Here is a 20,551-nt window from a genome sequence, read left to right on the forward strand (position 1 = left end):
GTGATTTCATAAGAGTGGAGGGCGTGGGTAACACCCAAACCATCACAATCTGTTTTTAGACGTTCGTGTTAAATCTCTTACTTGTCAAAATAAGAAATTCCAAGAAAATAACCGCATCTCAACCAAAACCAGCAACAGATTCTACCCTCAAACACAGACAGTCCGGAGTTCTTGAGTCATTGTATGAGTCCAGAAGCTAGAACTTGAAGAATAAATTGTGTGTATTGCATCATACAGTTGTAACAGTTGACAACACATGTATACCATCCTGTGTTGCCTAGTTTTACAGTCAGTATTTCCTGTAGCATCTCAGGACTGCTAGATCTGGCACCTAAAGCTATTGATGCTATTGCATCATGAAGGTTGTAGTCTTTCATAGCTGTGGACAGTATGTTAATGAATGTGTTCAGTAATAAAATGTTAATGATAATTAGCACTGCTTGGGTTTTTTTGTCTCTACAGTGAATGTTGCTTTACTAGTCATTTTATGTGATACCTCATTCTTTACACAGCAGGGTGAATTAAGTTAAATCTTCATTGTGAAATTATTCCTCTTCACAACATTAGCTCATGGTTATTTCACACTATAAATCATATCCTTGTACTTTTTTTCCCCCTTTTCTTCTTCACTGAGTCATTGGCATTTGTTTTCATGAGTCTTCTGTGACCTACTTCTCTTTGTGAGCAATTAGTACATTACTTTGGTAGTAAAACACTACTTTCTTGGTATGGATGTTTTTACAGGGCAAAGTATGTATAATTTTTTTTTTAAAGAATCCTTGTGTTTAAGATACATTTCTATAATTTTGTGGGTTACTGAATTTAAGTCTAGTGTAGAAAAACTACTAGAGATAAAAGTTTTAAATTGGCATTTAATGATTTTTCTTGGCTCTTCATCAGAAAGTAGGGTTTCAGTGAAGGAATTGGAAGAGCAATAAATAATAAATCAAGCTTACTTGAACTTGAAAATTCCAAGTTTCTGTAAAACATTACTCCAAGAAAGAAGTGTTCATGGAGATGAAGTATGGATGGATTTTGTGGATGAAATAAATTAGAAGTCTACCTGGAGACTTCTACTGTTGAATGTGTACTCGTTTTTTTTGCTAGAAAAATGCTGCTCATCTTCCATTTTCACTCGAGCAGATTTTCATTAGACATAGCCATGTGGATAGATTTAAGGTGAAATTGTGTTGCAGTTGTACAGGATCAGCAGTTGTAAACAAGAATTTGAAGTATACCATTGAGAAGAGGAAAAAATCCCTTCTCCTTGGATAATAGGTCATCTTTTCTCACAGCCTGTGTGAAAGGTTGCTGTCCAGCACTTCTGTGTTTTGATCTCCAGGAAAACTCCCTTAGGTAGACTTCAGAGATTCTAAAGTACAGTATTTATAGATTTGGCTACTTCGATCATTTAAAAGGCATAGCATGTCAGGGGAAGGAAACGTGGTGGCATAACATGGAAACTTTATCAGCACTTGGCACAGTGTACGTAATTTTTCTGGCCTCACTGTCTGAGTAAGCCAGTCTCTTGAAGTGTACACTGCCAAAACTTTAAAAAAGACTGCATCATACTATTTTTAATAGCATCAATGTGCATGTATATGTAAGTGCCAGCTCTGTGGCAGCAAACTGAAACATGTGAATCATCTCATCTTTCCTGGCTTGTGTGATGCTTGATGATTAAGCATTTCCCCCAACCCCAAAAATAAATATATATATATATATATATATATATATATATATATATGAGATCAAGTGGATATCCGAAGCCGTGTGTTGTCATCCCTGCTGATGACTGTGCTGGGTGATGTTTGAATTGCTTCACTGGAGATTATTCAGATGTTTCAAATTACCTCACTGTGACTTTGCAGCAACGCAGTGTGATCTGCATGTATAATAGATTGCCTTCCTTAGTAGATGTACAGCCTTGTGGAGCTGAAGCTTGCTCCCAGATCTGTTCTACTCACTGGGTTTTACACAGGGGTCATAATTTGAAGTATAGCTGGTCACTTAATTTTGCTGATAGAATAACTTTGCTGATGTAACTTCATTACTATATAATTTCAGCTGAAAAAACATAGTTCATGGTTTATTTTTATTTTCACTTTCACCTGGCGAGATCCAAAAACCAGTAAAAGACAACAGTTATATCAGTCACACAGCTTGGCTTTCATCTGAAATAAAAAGAAAGACCAGACATACCTTTTAAAGAAATGTATATTGGTTATTTGTTGTTTTGCTATTAAAGGGATGTTGTTGTGTTTAGCAAAAATGCTCTTAATTTGCTGCAGGTCCATGTGACCGGTGGGGGCCTGCCACCTTGCTGTCTGCCCGTGTGTATGCAGCATCTTAATGTTGCGACTATGGAGCGTTCGGTCACTTATATTCAGGACAAGTTTGCAGACAGACGGTTCATACTGAACAAACAGCCTCTTCATGAAAGCTGCCATAGCTGGCATTAATGATGCTCTCTTCATCAGGCTCAACAAACACCAACAGCTGAATGGGCACAATGAAAGGATTTTGATTTTTTTTTTCCCCCTGGGAAAATAATGCTTCTAGATGCTCAATTAAATCATAATTAAAAAACTTTTTGGTCAGCTGACATTGGGAGGGGAGGAGAATGTGGGTCTCAATAAGGAGAGGAGGCCTTTTGTTTTCAAACTGTTTGAACTACAGATAGTGTGTACATGCTCAGATGTGGGACACTGATGGTGCTGACAGAGGTCTTATGGGAACAGATGTGGTTTTCAGCTTAGGTACCTTCTGCTTAATCTTTCTTATTCAGGCTCCTAACCAGTAAAGGACATGGTTTTTCAAACACCTGTATTATGTCTTAAATAGTATTGGGTAGGGTTTGTTTTTTGTTTGTGGTTTTTGTTTATGGTGTTTGGGGTTTTTTGTTTGTTTGTTTTAAGGAGTGTTTTCTTTGTTCCTTTAATGCCAATGCATTAACCGTTTAAACACTACTGACTACTTATGTCCAAGCACAAGACAGTACAGAGCATAAGCTGGAAAATAATAGATTTATACTGGATGTTAGGAAGAAATTCTTTACAGTGAGAGTATTGAGACACTTGAACAGGTTGCCCAGGGAGGTTGTGGATGTCTCCTCCTTAGAGGTGTTCAAGGTCAGGTTGGCCAGGGCTTTGGGCTACATGATCTAGTGGAAAGTGTCTCTGCCCATGGTGGAGAGGTTGGAACTAAATGATCTTTAGGGTCCATTCCAACTCAAACCATTCTGTGATTCTATGACTAACTGCAGAATGCTCATTACTCATGTGGAAGGTGTGATACTTTAGGTACATAGTATTACCTCTTGCTTTTTTTCAAAGTTCAACAGTGAAAATGAACAGGATCATTTTATGGTTACTTACATTAATTTTTTGAAGAAAGAGTACAAGCCTATACTTATTAGTTTAAAATTAGGCATTCATTGTTGGCAGCTCCCATATGTTTAAAAGGAAAGGAGAGAGGTTAACATTGCAGATTATGCTGAAGTGCTGTAGAAGACCTGTTTTACCTGTTCACTTCTTGAGTCTGGCAGTATTTGCTAAAGGTATAAAGACAACACGTTTAATTATCCAGCACTGGGGTGCACTGTTCGGTTTGTGTGGAAGAGGCCCTTGCTCTGCACTTTAATTTCAGGTAGAGGTGGAAAGATAAGGAGATCCTCCCAGCTACCTCCTTGCCTGAGTCTAACTTCTTGGAGAAGGAGGAGCCGCCACAGGATACTAGCCTAGCTCTCAACTGGGGGCAGTGACAGTCACAAGCACTGCCTGTCCTCTACTGCCTAGCAGACGGCCCTCCAATCTGAGATGGAGTGGAGGCTCTGGAGAGAGCAGCAGCAGTTAGTGGCATCCAGCAGCCATTACTCACTTCCCACTGCTCCCTACACTCACTCTGTTTCTCCTAAGCTCCAAACAATGAGCAAGAAGACGGAGTGACAAACATCCTGCGCATTGAGACCTGTGTTTTAAACCTCTTGTCTCTGCTTGATAGGCATGTGGTCTGGTAAATAGGGTATTTCCTGTCTAATGCAAATGGTTTCTGCAGGGCTATTTTTATAATTAATATAATCTTGGCTGTGTGTTTAAGATAGAGAATTGTATATATTTAAATAACTATTTGTATATATTTTTGAGTGTGTAAGTATGAATGTATTCATAAGTGCCTATATATGTATCTGTATATATGTAATTTAGAAAAGAACATGTGCAGACGTGTACCCTAGTAAAAACGTGTCAGAAAATAATGCTAGGTGATACTAAATGGGTATGATTGTGAAACACTGAAAGCTGTTAAAACAACTAAAAGAAAACTAATGTTACTGGTGGTGTACTTTATTCTTATTCAAATGGTTTGCATATTTCTCAGTGATTCTAACACCTTGAGATTTTGCATACTTTGGTACAGCACATCTGTCTCAGAACTGTAAACCTTTGCTTCCTTATCTTCAGACTGTCTTAGCTACAAGGTAGACCACAGGACCACAACAAACATCTCTGTGAATGGAGCTTCTGGATTTTGTTCAATTAACCCTGATTCCACAGTATTTGGAGAGAAACATTCTTGGTTGATTGATTTTTCCCTTATAAAGCGATCTAAGTGTGAAGCCACTGTTAACTGTAGGCCGTGAGATAGTCTGACTTTCTGTATCAGGAAATGCTGCATCAAACACAAGCTTAAAGCCTTCTTTTGTCACATTTGCTGAAGCTATGTGTGCCTTCTTTTCATGGCACCTGTTTTTTGTATTCGTTTGTCCTCCAGACTTTCGTGGGTGTTGGGAGCCTAGAAATACTCACCAAAGTGCTTTTGAATGCGAAAGGCTTCTTTAAAAACAAAACCTCCAAATCAAAACAAACTAAATTTCTTACTTTAAAAATTTTAATGCTTTTTAAGTCAGTGCTGTGTGCATGCTTCACTCTTCAGTGTTGCTATTCATGGAAGATAATAGCTAACATGCAACTTCGTAGTTATTTAACTTCATTACAAGTTAAATTTAAGTTACATTTCTGTTTTATTTAACTTTCTTCTGTAAACATAGTGGCCACATCTCAAGTCATGCTAGCCATAGCAAGTTCCTCTTTAGGTACTTTTTGGCCATGCACTTTCAATTTCAGAGAATGTTATAACTATCTTTTCTATCTTTAATGTCTTTATGTCACTTTTAATCTGCACAGTTAGTCTCTCTTGTGATAGAACTTTGCATTGTAGGTACAGCAATATTGATTTGTCTTCACTTGTATTACCAAATAAAGCATTTGGTTTGCAGTCTCTTAAAATAAAAGGAGTCTACTTCTAATCTTTACCTTCAGCTAAGCTGGACTGTGTTACACTGATACCAACATTGACAAACTGTTGCAGAGTAGTACTGCGCTCTGCATGCCCTGTGAAAGGTGGTGAACTGTCATAATAGCTTTACAAATATAAAAATTAATAATTGGGAGTGTCAAAATGATTGTAAATTATTAAAGCAGATGCTAAATTTCACATGAAAAGCATGACAGTTGCTAATCTTTGTCTATATAGCCTTCTTTCCATACTTTATTGGGAAAAAATAGAGTAAAAGGCAATTAACCTTTACTACCAGTAGTTTTCTCACCTGTAGCCCTCTCTGAGAAGAAATTCCTGTTTAAAGTGCATGTGTCTTACAGTTTTTGCCATTTCTTGATTACCAGGAAATCTGCATTTAATATTTCAGCTCTAGATGAGGTACTGCCTATGCTAGAATTGGGTTTTTGCTTCAACCATTTATTCTGTTTAGTATTTCCAAGAGCTTGTGGAGTCCATCTCTGTTTTAATGGTCATAGAAATATTTTTGTACTTTGCTAGTTTCAGTTTCTAAGTTCCCATCATCTCTGCCCAAGTGGCAAAGTAATCAAGGTTCATACAAGTGAACTTCAGCAACTGTTTTTCAGCCTTGCTTTGTGATTAACAAAGTTGAACCACAGAACACTGTTCTCTATTTGTTTTGTTTTGAGTACTTCTAATAGGAAGCATTGATCTTTTATAGCAGCTGGACAAGTCACTCTGAGGTTAATATATTGGGCCTGATGCTGAAACTAGGATGAACGGGGAAAGTCCCAGCAATGGGACATGAGAAGCCATGATAGGGAGGAGGGGGATGTGATTGTGCAGGAACCATCAGTAGCAGAGAGCAGGAGGTACATCAGAACCTGTGTGTGGGGTATTTGGAAACCAAATAGGAAATAATTATTTGTATTCCAAGATAAGGAGCAGTGTCAGTAGTCCGGGGCACTGCTATACTGGTGTGGTGCCAGCTACTTCTGGGCAGGTAGTCATGCAGGACTGCCACTTTAAGCTTTGGGCAACAGATTGTAGTCCAGTAACAATCTTCTGGGCCAGAGATGATAAAAAAAGTGCAAAATGTGTAAACTTTCTATTCAGTTTTGAAGTCTATTGTTGAGCATAACTGATTTTTTTATATATATCTTTTTCCCCATCTTTGTTCTCCCCCATTCTTGTGGAGAAAAAAAAAGTGTTCCTTTCTGCCATTTTTTTTCCCAGTGCTCTAAACACTGTGTAGTATCTGGTATTTGGCTTATGAATCTCCTGTCTGTGCCATGCAACGTGATCACAACATGAAATCCAAAGCTTAGAGAATCGTTTTTGAGTGTGTGGTGTCCTGTGATTTACCAAGGTTTATGTTTCCTTGTGTTCTCTCTAGACTATTCTTGCGCTGCTATAGCTCCTCTGAAGACAAAGAGGTTTTCTTTCAGGGCTGCCTCTTATCCATTGGTTTATCTTGTCATATTTGAATGGGAGAAGAATAGTTTTTTGAAGTCAGTAAAAGGGGAAGGTTACTTGGTGTGTTCAGAGATCTAGGAAAAACTATTTTGTCTGCAGAATGGCTTTCATTTTTGAGGTTCTTTTATATATGGAACCTTGCTGTTTCAAGGCTAATACATTTCAGTAAGTAATGCTTTGATACTTAAGTAGTGCAACCTTGCTTCTCATTCATGGTGTTCTAGGAGATAAGATCATCTTTCAAGATTCTCTGAAGATTATTTTTTTTTTGTTCACAAAGACCCTCTTCTGTATTAGCATTATTCTGGAGAAGGTGTTCTGTTTCACAAGTTGTACAGGATGGGTAACATCATTTCAAAATGTTTATGAAACAGAACTAAAAAACCCCAAAATACAGCAAGAGCTCTAGAATGGATTTTGTCTTTCCATGCAGTGATTCACATCTTACCTTACTGCTAAGAAGAATAGAGGAGAGGTCATATTTTTTATTTTCTATTTCTCAATACAACATTTAATTTGAAAGTAATAAAGATAACTTATCCATAGGACTGCACCCATGTCTGAGCAAATAGGAAATATTTTTTGTTCTTAATGGCAGTTGGGGAAGCTTGTCTTGTAAGATCTTGATATTAGAGATAATGCCAGCATACATGTCTGAAGTAATTCTTTAAAATACCACTCCCCCATCTTCTCCCCCCCCCCCCCCCAAAAAAAAAATGATAAGAATAACCTGAATTTGATATTTTTGCTAATGGCTTGTGAAAGGTGTTGTAGCAACTTCACCTGAAGAATGTAAGATTTCAATTCTAATGTGGAAGTGAATATGAGAAAGCTATTACTTATGCAAGATATTCTGGCAAAAGTGATAGAGCTCAGTTTGCTCCAAAGATGATTCCCAATGCAGGCTTATCAGTAACATTTTTCCTTATCTGTACAAGCTCAGTGAAGGGTGGAACTTAATGTTTGTTTTGCTGAGAACTTGTCCAGGGATTAGATGCTTCAAATGTATTCCCTCCTTGTGACAGGAAATGAGGTAAGGCTTGAGCCACACAAAACTGCTTTAAAGTCATATGACTTTTAATGCTGTCTCTGGTAGCTTATGACTTCACTGCAATATCCTAATATGAGAAATTGATACTTTCCTGAAAATTCAGTGCAAAATCTGAATGAGGAGGGCATTGGTTGTGAAAGAATAACAAAGTCTATATCATTCATTGGTTTGCTAAGAGGTATAAAAAAGTCAGTGTATAAATTCTTTATTCTTGAATCTTGGGAACTGCCTCTGTTTGCTCTTCCTTCACTTCTCTCTAATTTCATCCACTAACTTTGATTCGATAACATGGAGCTTAGGTTCTTTTCTATTTGGAGAGTGAGAGAGGGAGGTGTTGGCCCCTTCTGGGTTTTCTTTGTCCAAGGTGGGGAAGGTTTGATTTCTGTATTATTTCTGAGTTGTATATAATTGTAAATACATGTAAATATATTTTGTATATATACCTGCAAATTTAGCTTTGCTGTAAAATACAGCTTTATCTTACTTCTAAGCCATCTAAGCTGGTCTGGTAAATTTTAAATTGGATGGAGAAGACGTGGAGCAGGGGGGGAAGTTCCTAACCCACCACAGTGGCCTGCACTACAGATGCTGTAGTAATACCAGCATATAATCATGCATAGGTGCAGTCTAGGTGTCCTGTAACAAATGTTTAATGAATGCTAAAAATTTCTACTGCATTCAGTTTTAGGTTGGAGAACTGCAAAGGAGCAGTTATTCAATCTTTGAAAACAAGGTTAGCAAATAAAGTGAAGCTTGTCCTAGAATCATACAAGAAAAAGTACTAAAAAACAGAGTGGCATTGCATGAAGCCAAAAGGAGAAAACTGAACTGTTCTTACATAAGAATCGTGTGTGACTCTTCAGCTGGACAGGATTCAGAGATGGGAGAAAGTGGTGCAAATTTGAAATAATTGTCTAACAAAAAATATTTGCTCCGGTTTCATCATTTAATAAGGAGATGAAAGTGCTGAGATTATTAAAAGTAATCATAGAAATCTGGGCTTAATACAGAGCTCTTCCTAAACATACATGTGTATAGTTTCATATTTTAAGACTTCTTCATATTTGTTCACTTCAGAAATTGCAGTTTATATATTGGGTAGGTTCTGGCTTCTCCAGTGCTCTAAATACGAATCTTGCAATCATTTAGTGGTTTCTTTTAATACATAGATCTCTAGCCGTATGTACATATTTGTGAGTGAACTCACTGTTTAGTTGACTAATAGTTAGGTGATATGGCAATTCATTGTGCAAATGAAATTTGTATCAACTCATTAAACAGCTGGGACTGGTGCTCTTGCTGCTTCACAAAACATTTTTCAAGATACTTGTCTTAGTATTTTTGATTTTTTGCATGTTGGACATGTCTTCTATACTGCTTTCATACTCAGCACTTCCTTTGCCTTTGTTTTTCTTTTATTTTCCTCGTCTTCAGTATTTCTTTGCATTAGTTTTGAATCTATTTTACTTAGCTGTTTATGCTACTAAACTTCATAGTTTCATTTATGTCTTACTTGATTTACTAAGCAGTGTTGTCTTCTGGCTACTAAGTAGAGATCATAATGCTAGAAAATTAATGTTTAGAGACATCCTGAAATATTATATAAATCTGCTTCTGTTGGAACCTTCTGGGTTAGTGAAATGCTTTTATATATGAATTTATACTCTTTTACATCTGTTGTGTTTCTTCTTAACCTCTTCAGAAAAAAACATCTGAATGCTGTGCTGTATACATAAGCATATGCACTGAAGTTTTTGCATGGTTACAGTCTTTTTCACTTGAAGATACTGTTTTCCTTGTGCATAAATGTTTGCAGTAGTAGGGATTTATGTTTAGGAAAATATTCACAATAGCAGAAAATGCAAAAAAAAAAAAGAAAAAAAGTTCTGCCAACAAATATTTAAAAACTTTATAATGTGTTTAAGAAAAATGTCTCCTTTCCTAAGTTTAATATTTGCATTAATTTACTATTTATCTCCCCTAATAATCTTGTAATGTGAGAAATTAGTGGCTTTGCAGTTAAAAGAATGTGAGTAAAAAAGATGCATTCATCTTCTTAGGCATCATCTGTTCCATTGACAAAAGGCACAGATGTGATATTTATCTCAATAATTAGATTTATAATTATTGTGTCATTCTCAGATTGATAAATCATTGCTCTTTGTGGCATGTGATTTGAAGCAGTAGAAATTGCTGAATGGTGGTTCTAAGCTTGGAGCTGTTTTTCACATCATGCTTGTGTATTTCTGTATATTGTAAAAAAGTATGGCAAAAGCTGTATTCAGGGAAGAATATTTTGTAAATGTCTCTATGGGGGAATGCTAGTCTTTGTGCAGAGCAGTAAACACCAAAGCACAAAAAGTATCCATGATGTGTTTTATTTGGAAACTGCTGCCCTTGCTGTTACCCAGTATGATTGTAGACTTCCTGGACATGCCTTCGAAAACAACAATAGCTTTGATTTTTAATAGGAGACTAGGGAAGTGAAGGAACAAAGTAGCAGAATTTCAAGATGTTCATGTGTAGTGCACACTGTAGTTCTGATGCTGATGTTGTCTTTTCTTTCTTTTTTTCCCTGCAGTTGTAGAACAAGCAACAGGAAGAGTTTGATAGGCAATGGCCAGTCTGCAGCTCGGCCTCATTCACCGCTCTCAGCTCATGCAGGTGATTTTTTATGTTGATGCTATTACTACTATTAGTGAATTCTGAAAATGTCTGTGTAAGAAAGCAAAACATTCTTCACCCAGGTACCTTCTTTGCTCTGTTTAGAGCAGCAAAAAGTTGCATGTCTATCTGAATTTCTGTTATGTTTAGGTCATAAATTCTGCATTACAGTGTGAAGCAGTCCAGAGATACCTGTCATGGATCATGCAGCTATTTTTTATTTTTCCACTTTTCATTCTAATATTCTGATGCATTTTCTCTCCCCTCCCTTTCCTTTCTGGGCCTAGTTCAGTATGAAAAGGATGTAAAATAACTTGCACACATGCTAAAGGTAGTGGAGTCGGTGAGTAGGGTATTACGTTCTATTCCTAGTGCTTTTGCTCCCTAGGATTTGTGATATTAGGCATGTTGCTGGATATTTCTGTGCTTCACTCTACACAGCAATAAACTGATGGTCATTTTGGTTTACTTCTCAGTCACCTGAAGCATGTAAAGATTGGATGAAAGTCCTTAAATCAATATTTTATTGATAGTTACTGTCTTAATTTAAAAAATACAACATTTTGTATCATATCAAAACACAATTCCTGAAACATTTATTTACTATATTTTTTGGGATTTGGCTGTAGCTCCACACCAAAATGAAAGCACCACACCAATCATTGTGTAGGCAATAACACTAAATGCTTTGAAGACCTGCTCTCAAATGGATGCTAAAATAGAAAGTGCAGAGTTTCAGTTGAAATATTTGAAAAGAATGGTGAGTTTCTAACAAAGCATCTCCAGTTTTCTTATGGAAGCAACATTATTGGAGAAAACATGGTGATGTTTTTCACCCTTAGCAGCAGGCTATAACAACCTGAAATCCAAACAAAATGAAGACTTGTGAAGCGTTCAAGGTAGCAGAGCATTTAAAACTAGCAAAAATGGTACATACTGATTTAAAACTGAAAAATTAAAATTTGGAATGTTTGGGATCCCTCTCTGGATCCCCCAAATGCAGGAATAGGCATTTGGAACAGGAGATCAGTAGTCACCACAGAAGGCAACCTTAGTTGTGCTGTGCTGACTTGATGAAATCAATAGCAATGCTTGCTGTGAGAACTAGCATGTTTGCTGCTATGCATGCATAGCTTAGACCAGTGATGCCTAGCAGGCTTCAGCAGTATGGAGTGACAAGCACACTCTACCTGGGACCTGAATATAGATCGTGTATTTTACAAGTGCTGAAGCATTCCTGTCTGACAGTGGGCTTGTGCTTCCAGCAAGTTGCTTCATCTTTTTGAATCAATTTCTCAAGGCATAAAAGGGAAATAATACTTCTGATGTCACGGCTGTTAACAGGTGGCTCTGAAGATAGAAAATTGATACTAAAAGGATGAAGACAGGTTAAGTGCAAGCTGTTCTTTTCCTTAAACTCAGCAGTGTGCTGTGTATTCAAAAATCCAGCATGGAAATTCAGCAACTTCTGCAGTTACACAGGATACAGTAGACTCTCTTAATATTTATAAATTCTCCCAAGGTATGTGTGCTGAACACTTCAGCAGCACCATGAAATCTCATATCTGTGATGAATATTTGCATGTGTTTGGCTAGCACTCTTTTTTACTGCATCCGTGTATAGTTACAGTAAATATTCACACAACCACTGGCTTCTAGCTCATCTGGCTGAAGTCCTCTTCAGGATTAAAGCATGCTCAGTGTCACCCTCAACAGGGTTTCTGCTTTGTTGAGTGATCAGTGTTTTCTCTAGTGATCAGACACTGCCTGGAACTGATTTCCTATGCACAGTTTTTTGTATTTGTGCCTTGAATCACTGTCATCTTAATTCACATACACATAAGAAGAGATGTATGTTTTGAGACTAAGAGCACAGTAAAGCCACTGAAGTTTGCATTTTCATCTATATACACAGTAGTTCAGTGTGTCAAATGTTTATATAACTCCTTTTGATTTTTAGTGATGCTATGTTCCTTTTGTTGTTAGAGCCGCCTGGTCTTACCTGCACTGAGATCTGTACACTCAGATAGCAGCCCTACTCTCTGTGGCAGCCTGTACTGGAGGCCTGGTTTCTTTCTAAGTACCGTGGAGAGATGTGACAAAAGACACAGTGTGCTCTCTGGCCTGCTGGCTTTAAGCTTTTTGGCAGTCCTTGGATGGGAGGGATTACTCCAAGTCAGGGAAACTTCCTTGACTCCATTGAGAGAATCCGGTGTATTTCCTGTCCAGCTAGATGATTTTTAAGGTCTTTTTGAGTAGATACGGAAAGTAGCTGGCAATGCTGAGATTCTGCTGGAAAAGGTCTCTGAACAGAAGTGTTTATTTTGCAGCCTGCACCAGTCCACCTGTATGTATTACAGCTCCAAGTCTCAGAGGGACAGGAGATGATGCTCTTTCAACACCTTCGTATATTTTTTTTATGCTTTCTCTTGGAGGAGGGAACAATAGAAGCAGAAGAGAGGGAAGCATCCAGTTGTATAGGAGGATGGAGCAAGCTCAGTGTGCAGCAAAATATTAATGCTTGCATTGAAAAAAGACTACCTTTAGCTGAAGTGTGGTAATAGCATGTGGTTTTGGCAAATACTTTCTGGCAAGATTGTGCCAAATACAGAGATCATCTGAGAGTCATGCTTTAGAAATATTTTCCTGCAGTTTCATGTTTCATGCAAGGAATCTGCCCAGGTGAGTGCAGGTGCAAAGGATTAGGCTCAGTGGGCTAGCAGCTAATCTAACTTCAAGCAGTGTTGAACAAATACTTACCACTGAGCTGTCAAATGAAAAAACTAATTCTTGGATCTGCCTTTCAAGAGTCTGAGTGTAGCCTGGAGAAGAAGAGGCTCAAGGGTGACCTCCTTGCTGTCTACAGCTACCTGAAGGGACATTGTAGCCAGGTGGGGGTTGGTCTCTTCTGCCAGGCAACCAGCAACAGAACAAGGGGACACAGTCTCAAGTTGTGCTGGGGGAGGTATAGGCTGGATGTTAAGAGGAAGTTCCTGACAGAGAGAGTGATTTGCCATTGGAATGGGCTGCCCAGGGAGGTAGTGAAATCGCCACCCCTGGGGGTCTTCAAGCAAAGCCTGGATGAGGCACTTAGTGCCATGGTCTAGTTGATTGTCTAGGGCTGTGTGCTAGGTTGGACTGGATGATCTTGGAGGTCTCTTCCAGTCTGGTTGATTCTGTGGGTCTGGCAAATGGTAAAGCTGAGAACTTGAGCCATTGAGAATTTCTTTCAGTCTCAACTGTCTTTAGAAATATTTAACAACTTTCCAGCACACTTTTTGATGCCATTTTTTGTTTGCTCTGTACAGTAGTCTTGCTGACTATAGAAGAGAAAGGTTGCAGCAAACCCAGGCTGTCAACTTCTCTAACTTCTTCAGTTCTATTTCTTCATGTGCTATCCTTGTCACTTTTCATTTCTGTTGTGTCTATCTTCATAACCTTTATTCCTCCTTCAGAAAAAGTCTAACATGCTTCTTTGAGTATTTAAAAAAGAAAACCACAACAAAACCATCAAAAGCAGTAGTGAAGATCTGGGCTATGTGAGTTCCAGTTCATTATACTCTAATCCCTGTCTCTTACCTTCTCTGTTTCTTGGTGATCTCAAGGACTCTTAAGAGTTTCCTTCTAATTCTGGAGCAAGTAGAGGTAGTACTTCAGTAGGAAGATGAGCTATTCTGAACACAGTCAGGAACATGTTCATCTGCCAGCCAGCTAGATCCTGACTCCAGAAGTCTGTCTCATGGTCCTTTTCTGTATGTGACTGGAAGCACAAGCCTGGGACTTCATTGACATGCCTAGGCATGGTAGTGTATACCTAACAGCATTTTAGGATAGGGATAACAGTATTGAATTTTTTTTGTCCATATGTTGCAAGATTACATTTTTACTTTTTTTCATGTCTTGAAAAATTAACAGAACTTGGTCTTGGCACATCACAGTCTGGTATCAGCCTGACATAGTTTCAAGGTGAGTGATAGGGAAGGAGGTGTCTGAGGCTGCTTGCAAGGTTTAGATGTACTCTAATGTCACTTTGATTTGGTTTTGGAAAGCAAGTGCTTACAAGTTCCTTGTTGAGCACCTTCCTAACTCATTGAAACAGAAAGTGCTGTGGTTTGAGTAATTCATACAGAAAGATGGACATATTAAGCATAATCCTGATAGCTAATGGTTTTTCAAACCATTTTGGCTTCTGACTTCATACTGTCAGTGTTTTTCTGCCAGATCTGTTTCTCCTAGGGTACTGCATCCCACTACTGTACACCCTACTGTTGAGTACTCCACCCATCTCTGGGAAAAGCCTGCTGTTGCTCTTAATAAAAATAGTTCTATTGGATGTTTAAGTGGACTAGGTTCTTGTACCTAGTTGATATTGCTGGTCATTATCTCTTTATTACAGACTATTCAAGCTGAAAGGAATCCAGATTATCAGGCTATTTAAAATCTACCCAGGATTGATCTCTATTAATTAGCAAAAATGATAATTAATGCTTTTCCTCTCTGTAAGACATATACCTACCTGCAGAGATGAAGTAAAAAGTCAGATTTTGCTTTTCAGTTGAAATATTCCACTGTGCCTTATACATACATTAAAAGGTCTTGAAAATTTTCAAGAATACCAGGTTTCACTGGCATAAAGTCTTTCTTAGGATAACAGTGAACAAATATACACCAGGTAATTTCTTTGGGTTCAGACCTTCATAGTTACTAGTGACTGTCTTCGGTTAGTTGTTTGGACATCCTTTACCTTTAGTACCTGGGCTGAAAACCATTAACGCTTCTGAGAGATTGTTTTGGTTTTAGAATGAACTCTGGATACATTTGGAGCTGCAGGAATGCAGGAAGGAAGACAAGGGCTGCAGCATTGGTTTGGACAACATCTGATGTCCTGGTCATTAATGTGCTTTTACAGCTTTTACTTCTTCATAGGCAGGTCATTCTGCTCCACTCAGCCTGCAGAGTGAGTGATGAAAATACCAGTAAGCAGGGCATTCAGGTGTCACCATCTCAGCAGTCACAGGAACTTGTTCCTGTGGGTGATACTAACCCCTAGTGATTAGTAATGATAACATCACCTGGGTTGGAAGTGATCTCAAAAGGTCTAGTCCAACCCCTGTGCAGTGAGCAGGGACATCCACAACTAGATCAGTTTGCCCAGAGCCCTGTCGAGCCTCATTTTGAATATCTCCAGGAATGGGACCTAACAATCTCCCTGGGCAACCTCTTTCAGTGCTCAACCATCCTTATTGTAAAGAACTTTTTCCTAACATCCAATCTAAATCTGCTCTTCTATAGTTTGAAGCCATTGCCACTTGTCCTGTCACTGCAGGCCTTTGCAGACAGTCTCTCTCCAGCCTTCTTGCAGGCCCCCTTCAGGTCCTGCAAGGCTGCTATTAAATCTCCATGGAACCTTCTCTCCTCCAGGCTGAACAACCCCAGCTCCCTCAGCCTGTCCTTGTAGCAGAGGTGCCCCAACCCCCTAATCATTTTTGTGGCTCTCCTCTGGATCTGATCCATCAAGTCTATGTCTTTACTGAGGGCTTCAGAGCTGGATGCAGTACTCCAGGTGCAGGCTTACTAGAGCAGAGTAAAGTGGCAGAATCACTTCTCTGAATCTGCTGGCAGTGCATCTTTTGATGCAACCCAGGGTGCAGTTTGCCTTCTGTGCTCCAATTGCACACTGTCTGCTCATGTCCAGCTTCTTGTCAATCAGCACCCCCAAGTCCTTTTCCACAGGGCCCCTGTGTATCATCCCATCCCCCAATCTGTATTGATAGTGAGGGTGGTTCTGACCCAGGTGCAGCACCCTGCATTTGGTCATATGTAGTACTGTTTCGATCTCCTGTAGGAACAATGTTTGGCTCTTAGGAGCAATGCTGTAAATCGTACTTGTCTGTAATTAATTTAATAAATGTTTCATGTGGTGCTGCCAAGACACCATGTGACAGTTAATATGACAGCTCATAATACTTGCAAGATAAGTAGGAAATCGTTTAAAGAGGAGAAGGTGGGGTTGTGATAAAATAAGAAATATTATAAAGTGAGAGCAGCTATTATCAGTAGAGTCATCAGGTTTTGGTTTTGTGGACAGGCTTTTTAAATCTCATAAATGACAATGGCATAGAATTACTGTAACTCATGCGAGTTTGGGTGTAATCAAGTATGAAACAGCACTGGGAAACCATGGAAGTGAATGAGTGGTCTCGAGAACTGGAATAAAGAAGTGTGTAATTACATAACCTACAGGCAGCATTTTGTGCTGGAAGATCAGTAGCAGGAATGTCTACTCTAGGCTGTGGACTCCTCTCTTAAAAGGCATTTAGGGAAGAACTGACTTTGGGAAGATTTCATGCCACTGTACGATCGGGTTGAATTTTGTCTGGAATACTTCTTGCGTCATACACATTCAGATGGGATCAGGTATGGAGAAAGGCAGACAGAATAGAATGTGAGAGCTTTTTGCTTAAGACTGAAAGAGTGTTCCTGGCCAGCAGGAACAGGGAGGTGATTGTTTCCCTGTGCTCAGCACTGATGAGGCCACACCTTGAGTATTGTGTTCTGTTCTGGGCCTTTCACTCTAGGATGCATATTGAGGTGCTGGAATGTGTCCAGAGAAGAGCAATGAGGCTTATGAAAGGCCTGGAGCACATGACCTAAAAGGATCATTTAAGGGACCTGAGGTTGTTCAGTCTGGAGAAGCAGAGGCTGAGGGGAGACCTCATTGCTCTCTGCAACTACCTGAAGGGAACTTGGAGCAAGGAGGGGCTAGCCTCATCCTCTTGGTGGGAAGCAACAAGACTGGAGGAGATGATTTCAAGCTGCACCAGTGGGGGGTTTAGGATATTAAGAAATATTTCTTCACTGAAAGACTTCTTATGTGTTAGAATGGTCTGCCCAGGACAGTGATGGAGCTGTCATCCCTGTGAAGGTGTTTCAGCAGCCTGTGGAGCTGGTTCTTATGGACATTGTTTAGGGTTGACCCTTCAGTGCTGAGTCAAAGGTTGGACTAGATGATCTCAAATGTTCTTCCAAGGAAATATATTCTGTGATTCAGTGCTACTCACTTGCCTGAGCAACAGAAGACTGAAAAATGTGTTGTCATCTAAATGTCTTTGTCAAATGGGAAGAGAAGTGCATGCTAGCCATATATACACAAGAACATGAGGGTTCCTAAAAAAATCATGTGCTTACTATGTCAGGGACAATGTGACCTTTCCTGTTAGATTCAATACATTTATTGTATGATTATATGATAGATTATATGATGCCATTGCCTAAAGCAAAATTTAAGGCCAAGAAGGTCTTACTTTCCCTTGTAGTCCTTATTCTAGGATTTTTTTTCAGTCTGCCTAGATGTTTCTCAGCTTTTGTGTGTGTGCATCAAATTTGGAGTTAGTTTTCCTGAGTTTCTACTGTAATCCTGTGATTTTTGTCCAAGCTAGGTGATGCTGAGTAGTTGAAGCAAAGAAGAATCTCTTGTACAATATTTCTGTTATTCTGACTGTTTTCACATGTAGAATAATGGAAATGGTGTTACTAAAATAAAACTTCACTTAGTCTTCCTTTTGGGTAAACTAAAAGTCACAGCAACTTCAGAGCACCTTCTAGTTTAAGGACAGTGTATGTGTTAATTTTCATGCAAAGAGAACTGACTTTTAAGTCCTATTGAAATAGGACACTACTAGTATTTTGAGTAGTGGTCAGAAAGTGCAAAGCATCCTGGCAAAAGGATTTAAGGAGTGTGCGGAGTTTCCCTGCTATTACATGGGAAAGCCTTTTGCTGGTCTGAGGCATAATTAATCCAGGTTTTTAAATAGTTTGAGCTCCTTGAATCCTAGTGGAAAGCACCTACAGAAGTATTTTAGATTATTCTGCTGGACAGCTGTGTGTTCTGCTGACTGGCCCTGTTAGTTATAGTATGAAAATCAGAACTGTAACGTGGTGTGTGGTTTCTTGTTCACTTCACACTGTGGATACACCACCAAGTAAATTGGCACAGAGGAACATATGACCCATGGGCATGTTGTATGACTGTGGTACTTGATATGCTGTGATTCATTTGAAAAGATTATGGAATAATGGCATTAAGACTTCAAGCTGTATTTGTCTTTGATTTAGCAGGAATTTGGGGTGACAGTCATGAATCTGTTATTCTCTCAGTACTAACAAAAAGTCATTGCAGCTGAAACTGTATTTTCTAAGTTAGACAGATATTAAAAATGCATTAATAACGTACAGTGACTCTAACATATGCCTTCTTAAAAAATTTAAGACATCTTCCCTCTGTGGTAAAGACACAGGAGTTCTTGAAGCTGCTTGCAAAACAGTCACAGTTTAATTAGCCTCGATACAGCTCTCTTAACAATAGCTGCTTGCAAAATGAGCTACCCCATGTGTTGTCAAAAAGTAGAGTATTGTTTTGGTATGTTGATTGCCTATTCATTTGATTTCCCAGAGGATGCTGAAGCTAATCACTTACGTAATGCCTGACCGCTGGTCACATTTACCTAGGTCAGAAACACTGACAGTAATCTCAGCAGCATAGAGATAACCCCGGGACTGAAACACATACAGCAGCCAGCAGAACTCAAAGAGCAGCAGGATTTCCCTAATAAGCAAGTGCTGCACGTGTGGACCCAGAGTTCAGCTAGCACTGTTTTTTGGAATATTTCTTTTCTTTAAAGTCTTCCAGTATTGACTGGCAGGTGTATGGATAAATGCATAATGAATGAAGGTCATGTATGGGAGACTGCTTCTAACCTCTCTTGCTGTTCTGGAACAGCACCCCTTAAACCTATGATTGCATTAGTTGTTTTTTAAGTCTGTCTATGTCTGGATTTTCATTCTGTTTCCAGGCTTATGTCCCTCAATTTCTAGAGAAACCTGTAGAATGTAGTAACTGGGTGTGGTGCATACAGTTTTATCAGTTTTGTCACCTTTAAAGCTCATAAGCTATTGGAAACTGTTTACAAATTGATTTTTTTTCAAACAGTAACTCTTCCTTGGTAAGACTTTGACTTCGTAAGTTTTGTTTATAAGGAAGTGATCTTCGTTGATTCTAGTAAGGTGGTTGCAGATTTGTCTCCTCAAGTCCACTGCAAGATCTGTAAAATTACCATATTTTTCCACATTTTTTTTTATTCTTTGTGAAGTCAACAGATGTGTTCTGCCTGATGGATGGGTAGTCATGGTGTTAAATGTGTGTATATATATATATATGTAACTTCAAACTAGCTGTTGGAGGAAGAGAATGTTTACAAACCCTGCTGTGCTGATTTCTCAAGTTATTTTCTGTCAAAAGCTGTTTATGTCTTACTATATAAAACCTAATTCTCTGCTTTTCTTCAGACTTTATGGTAGCTACTTTGCCATGTTTTCCTCTAAGTCTATGACATTCCAGATTACAGCTTTTTTTTTACCGCCCCTTTCCTTCTAGTGCAGTAGCTAAAGTTGGTTTGTCTGCATAGTGCTACAACGTGGAGGTTTTGGCTTGTCTTTATTAACCAAGCTCTGGCAGCACCAAAGAAATCTAGTTAGCTGTTAAATTAAATGAACAGTTCACCTCAGTGCTCTCATGTTTGTAGTTCATTCAGAAAAGGATAAAATGTGTAGGTTCCCAAATAAAGACTGAAATCTGTGCTGCTTGTGGTTTCAAATTCCCTCCTCTTCATGCAACTCCCACCTCTCTCACACCACACCTTCCTGCAGTGAAGACACGAATAAAGTGTAGCTGAAAAATATCTTGCATCTGCTTCTACATGGAAAAAGGAGTGGTGGAGGTGGAAGAGGAAAGGTGTCCTCTACATTTGTTACCTAATGGTTCTGTGATTGCAATTTCTCATGTAGAATTAATGTGATCTGTTAAGAACATCACTTCAGTAAATACAATAGGAATTTCAAAACTTGAATAGAAATCAAGACTACTTGAAGTCCTTTAAAGGACTCACTGTTGTACTGGAATTTCCACATGCAGGTAGTAATTTTACCTTCAAAAATTAAATGCTGATTCTAATTGGTTACATATGAACTTTTTGCTCTACTGCTTAGTGTTATGGTCTCATTTTTGTC

General features: G+C 38.7%; 1 protein-coding gene across 11 annotated transcripts in view; it reads left to right on the forward strand.

Moving 5' to 3' along the window:
- MAST4 (microtubule associated serine/threonine kinase family member 4) overlaps positions 1-20,551 on the forward strand; it is a 354,406-nt gene that overhangs the window by 256,560 nt on the left and 77,295 nt on the right. For all 11 annotated transcript variants that reach the window (XM_064140713.1, XM_064140716.1, XM_064140714.1 and 8 more), the window contains one exon: positions 10,404-10,486. In XM_064140713.1, coding sequence (XP_063996783.1) covers positions 10,404-10,486 — 83 coding nt within the window. The remainder of the gene's footprint in view (positions 1-10,403; positions 10,487-20,551) is intronic.

Source organism: Pogoniulus pusillus, chromosome Z (genome assembly GCF_015220805.1).
Source record: "Pogoniulus pusillus isolate bPogPus1 chromosome Z, bPogPus1.pri, whole genome shotgun sequence".
Taxonomy (NCBI): domain Eukaryota; kingdom Metazoa; phylum Chordata; class Aves; order Piciformes; family Lybiidae; genus Pogoniulus; species Pogoniulus pusillus.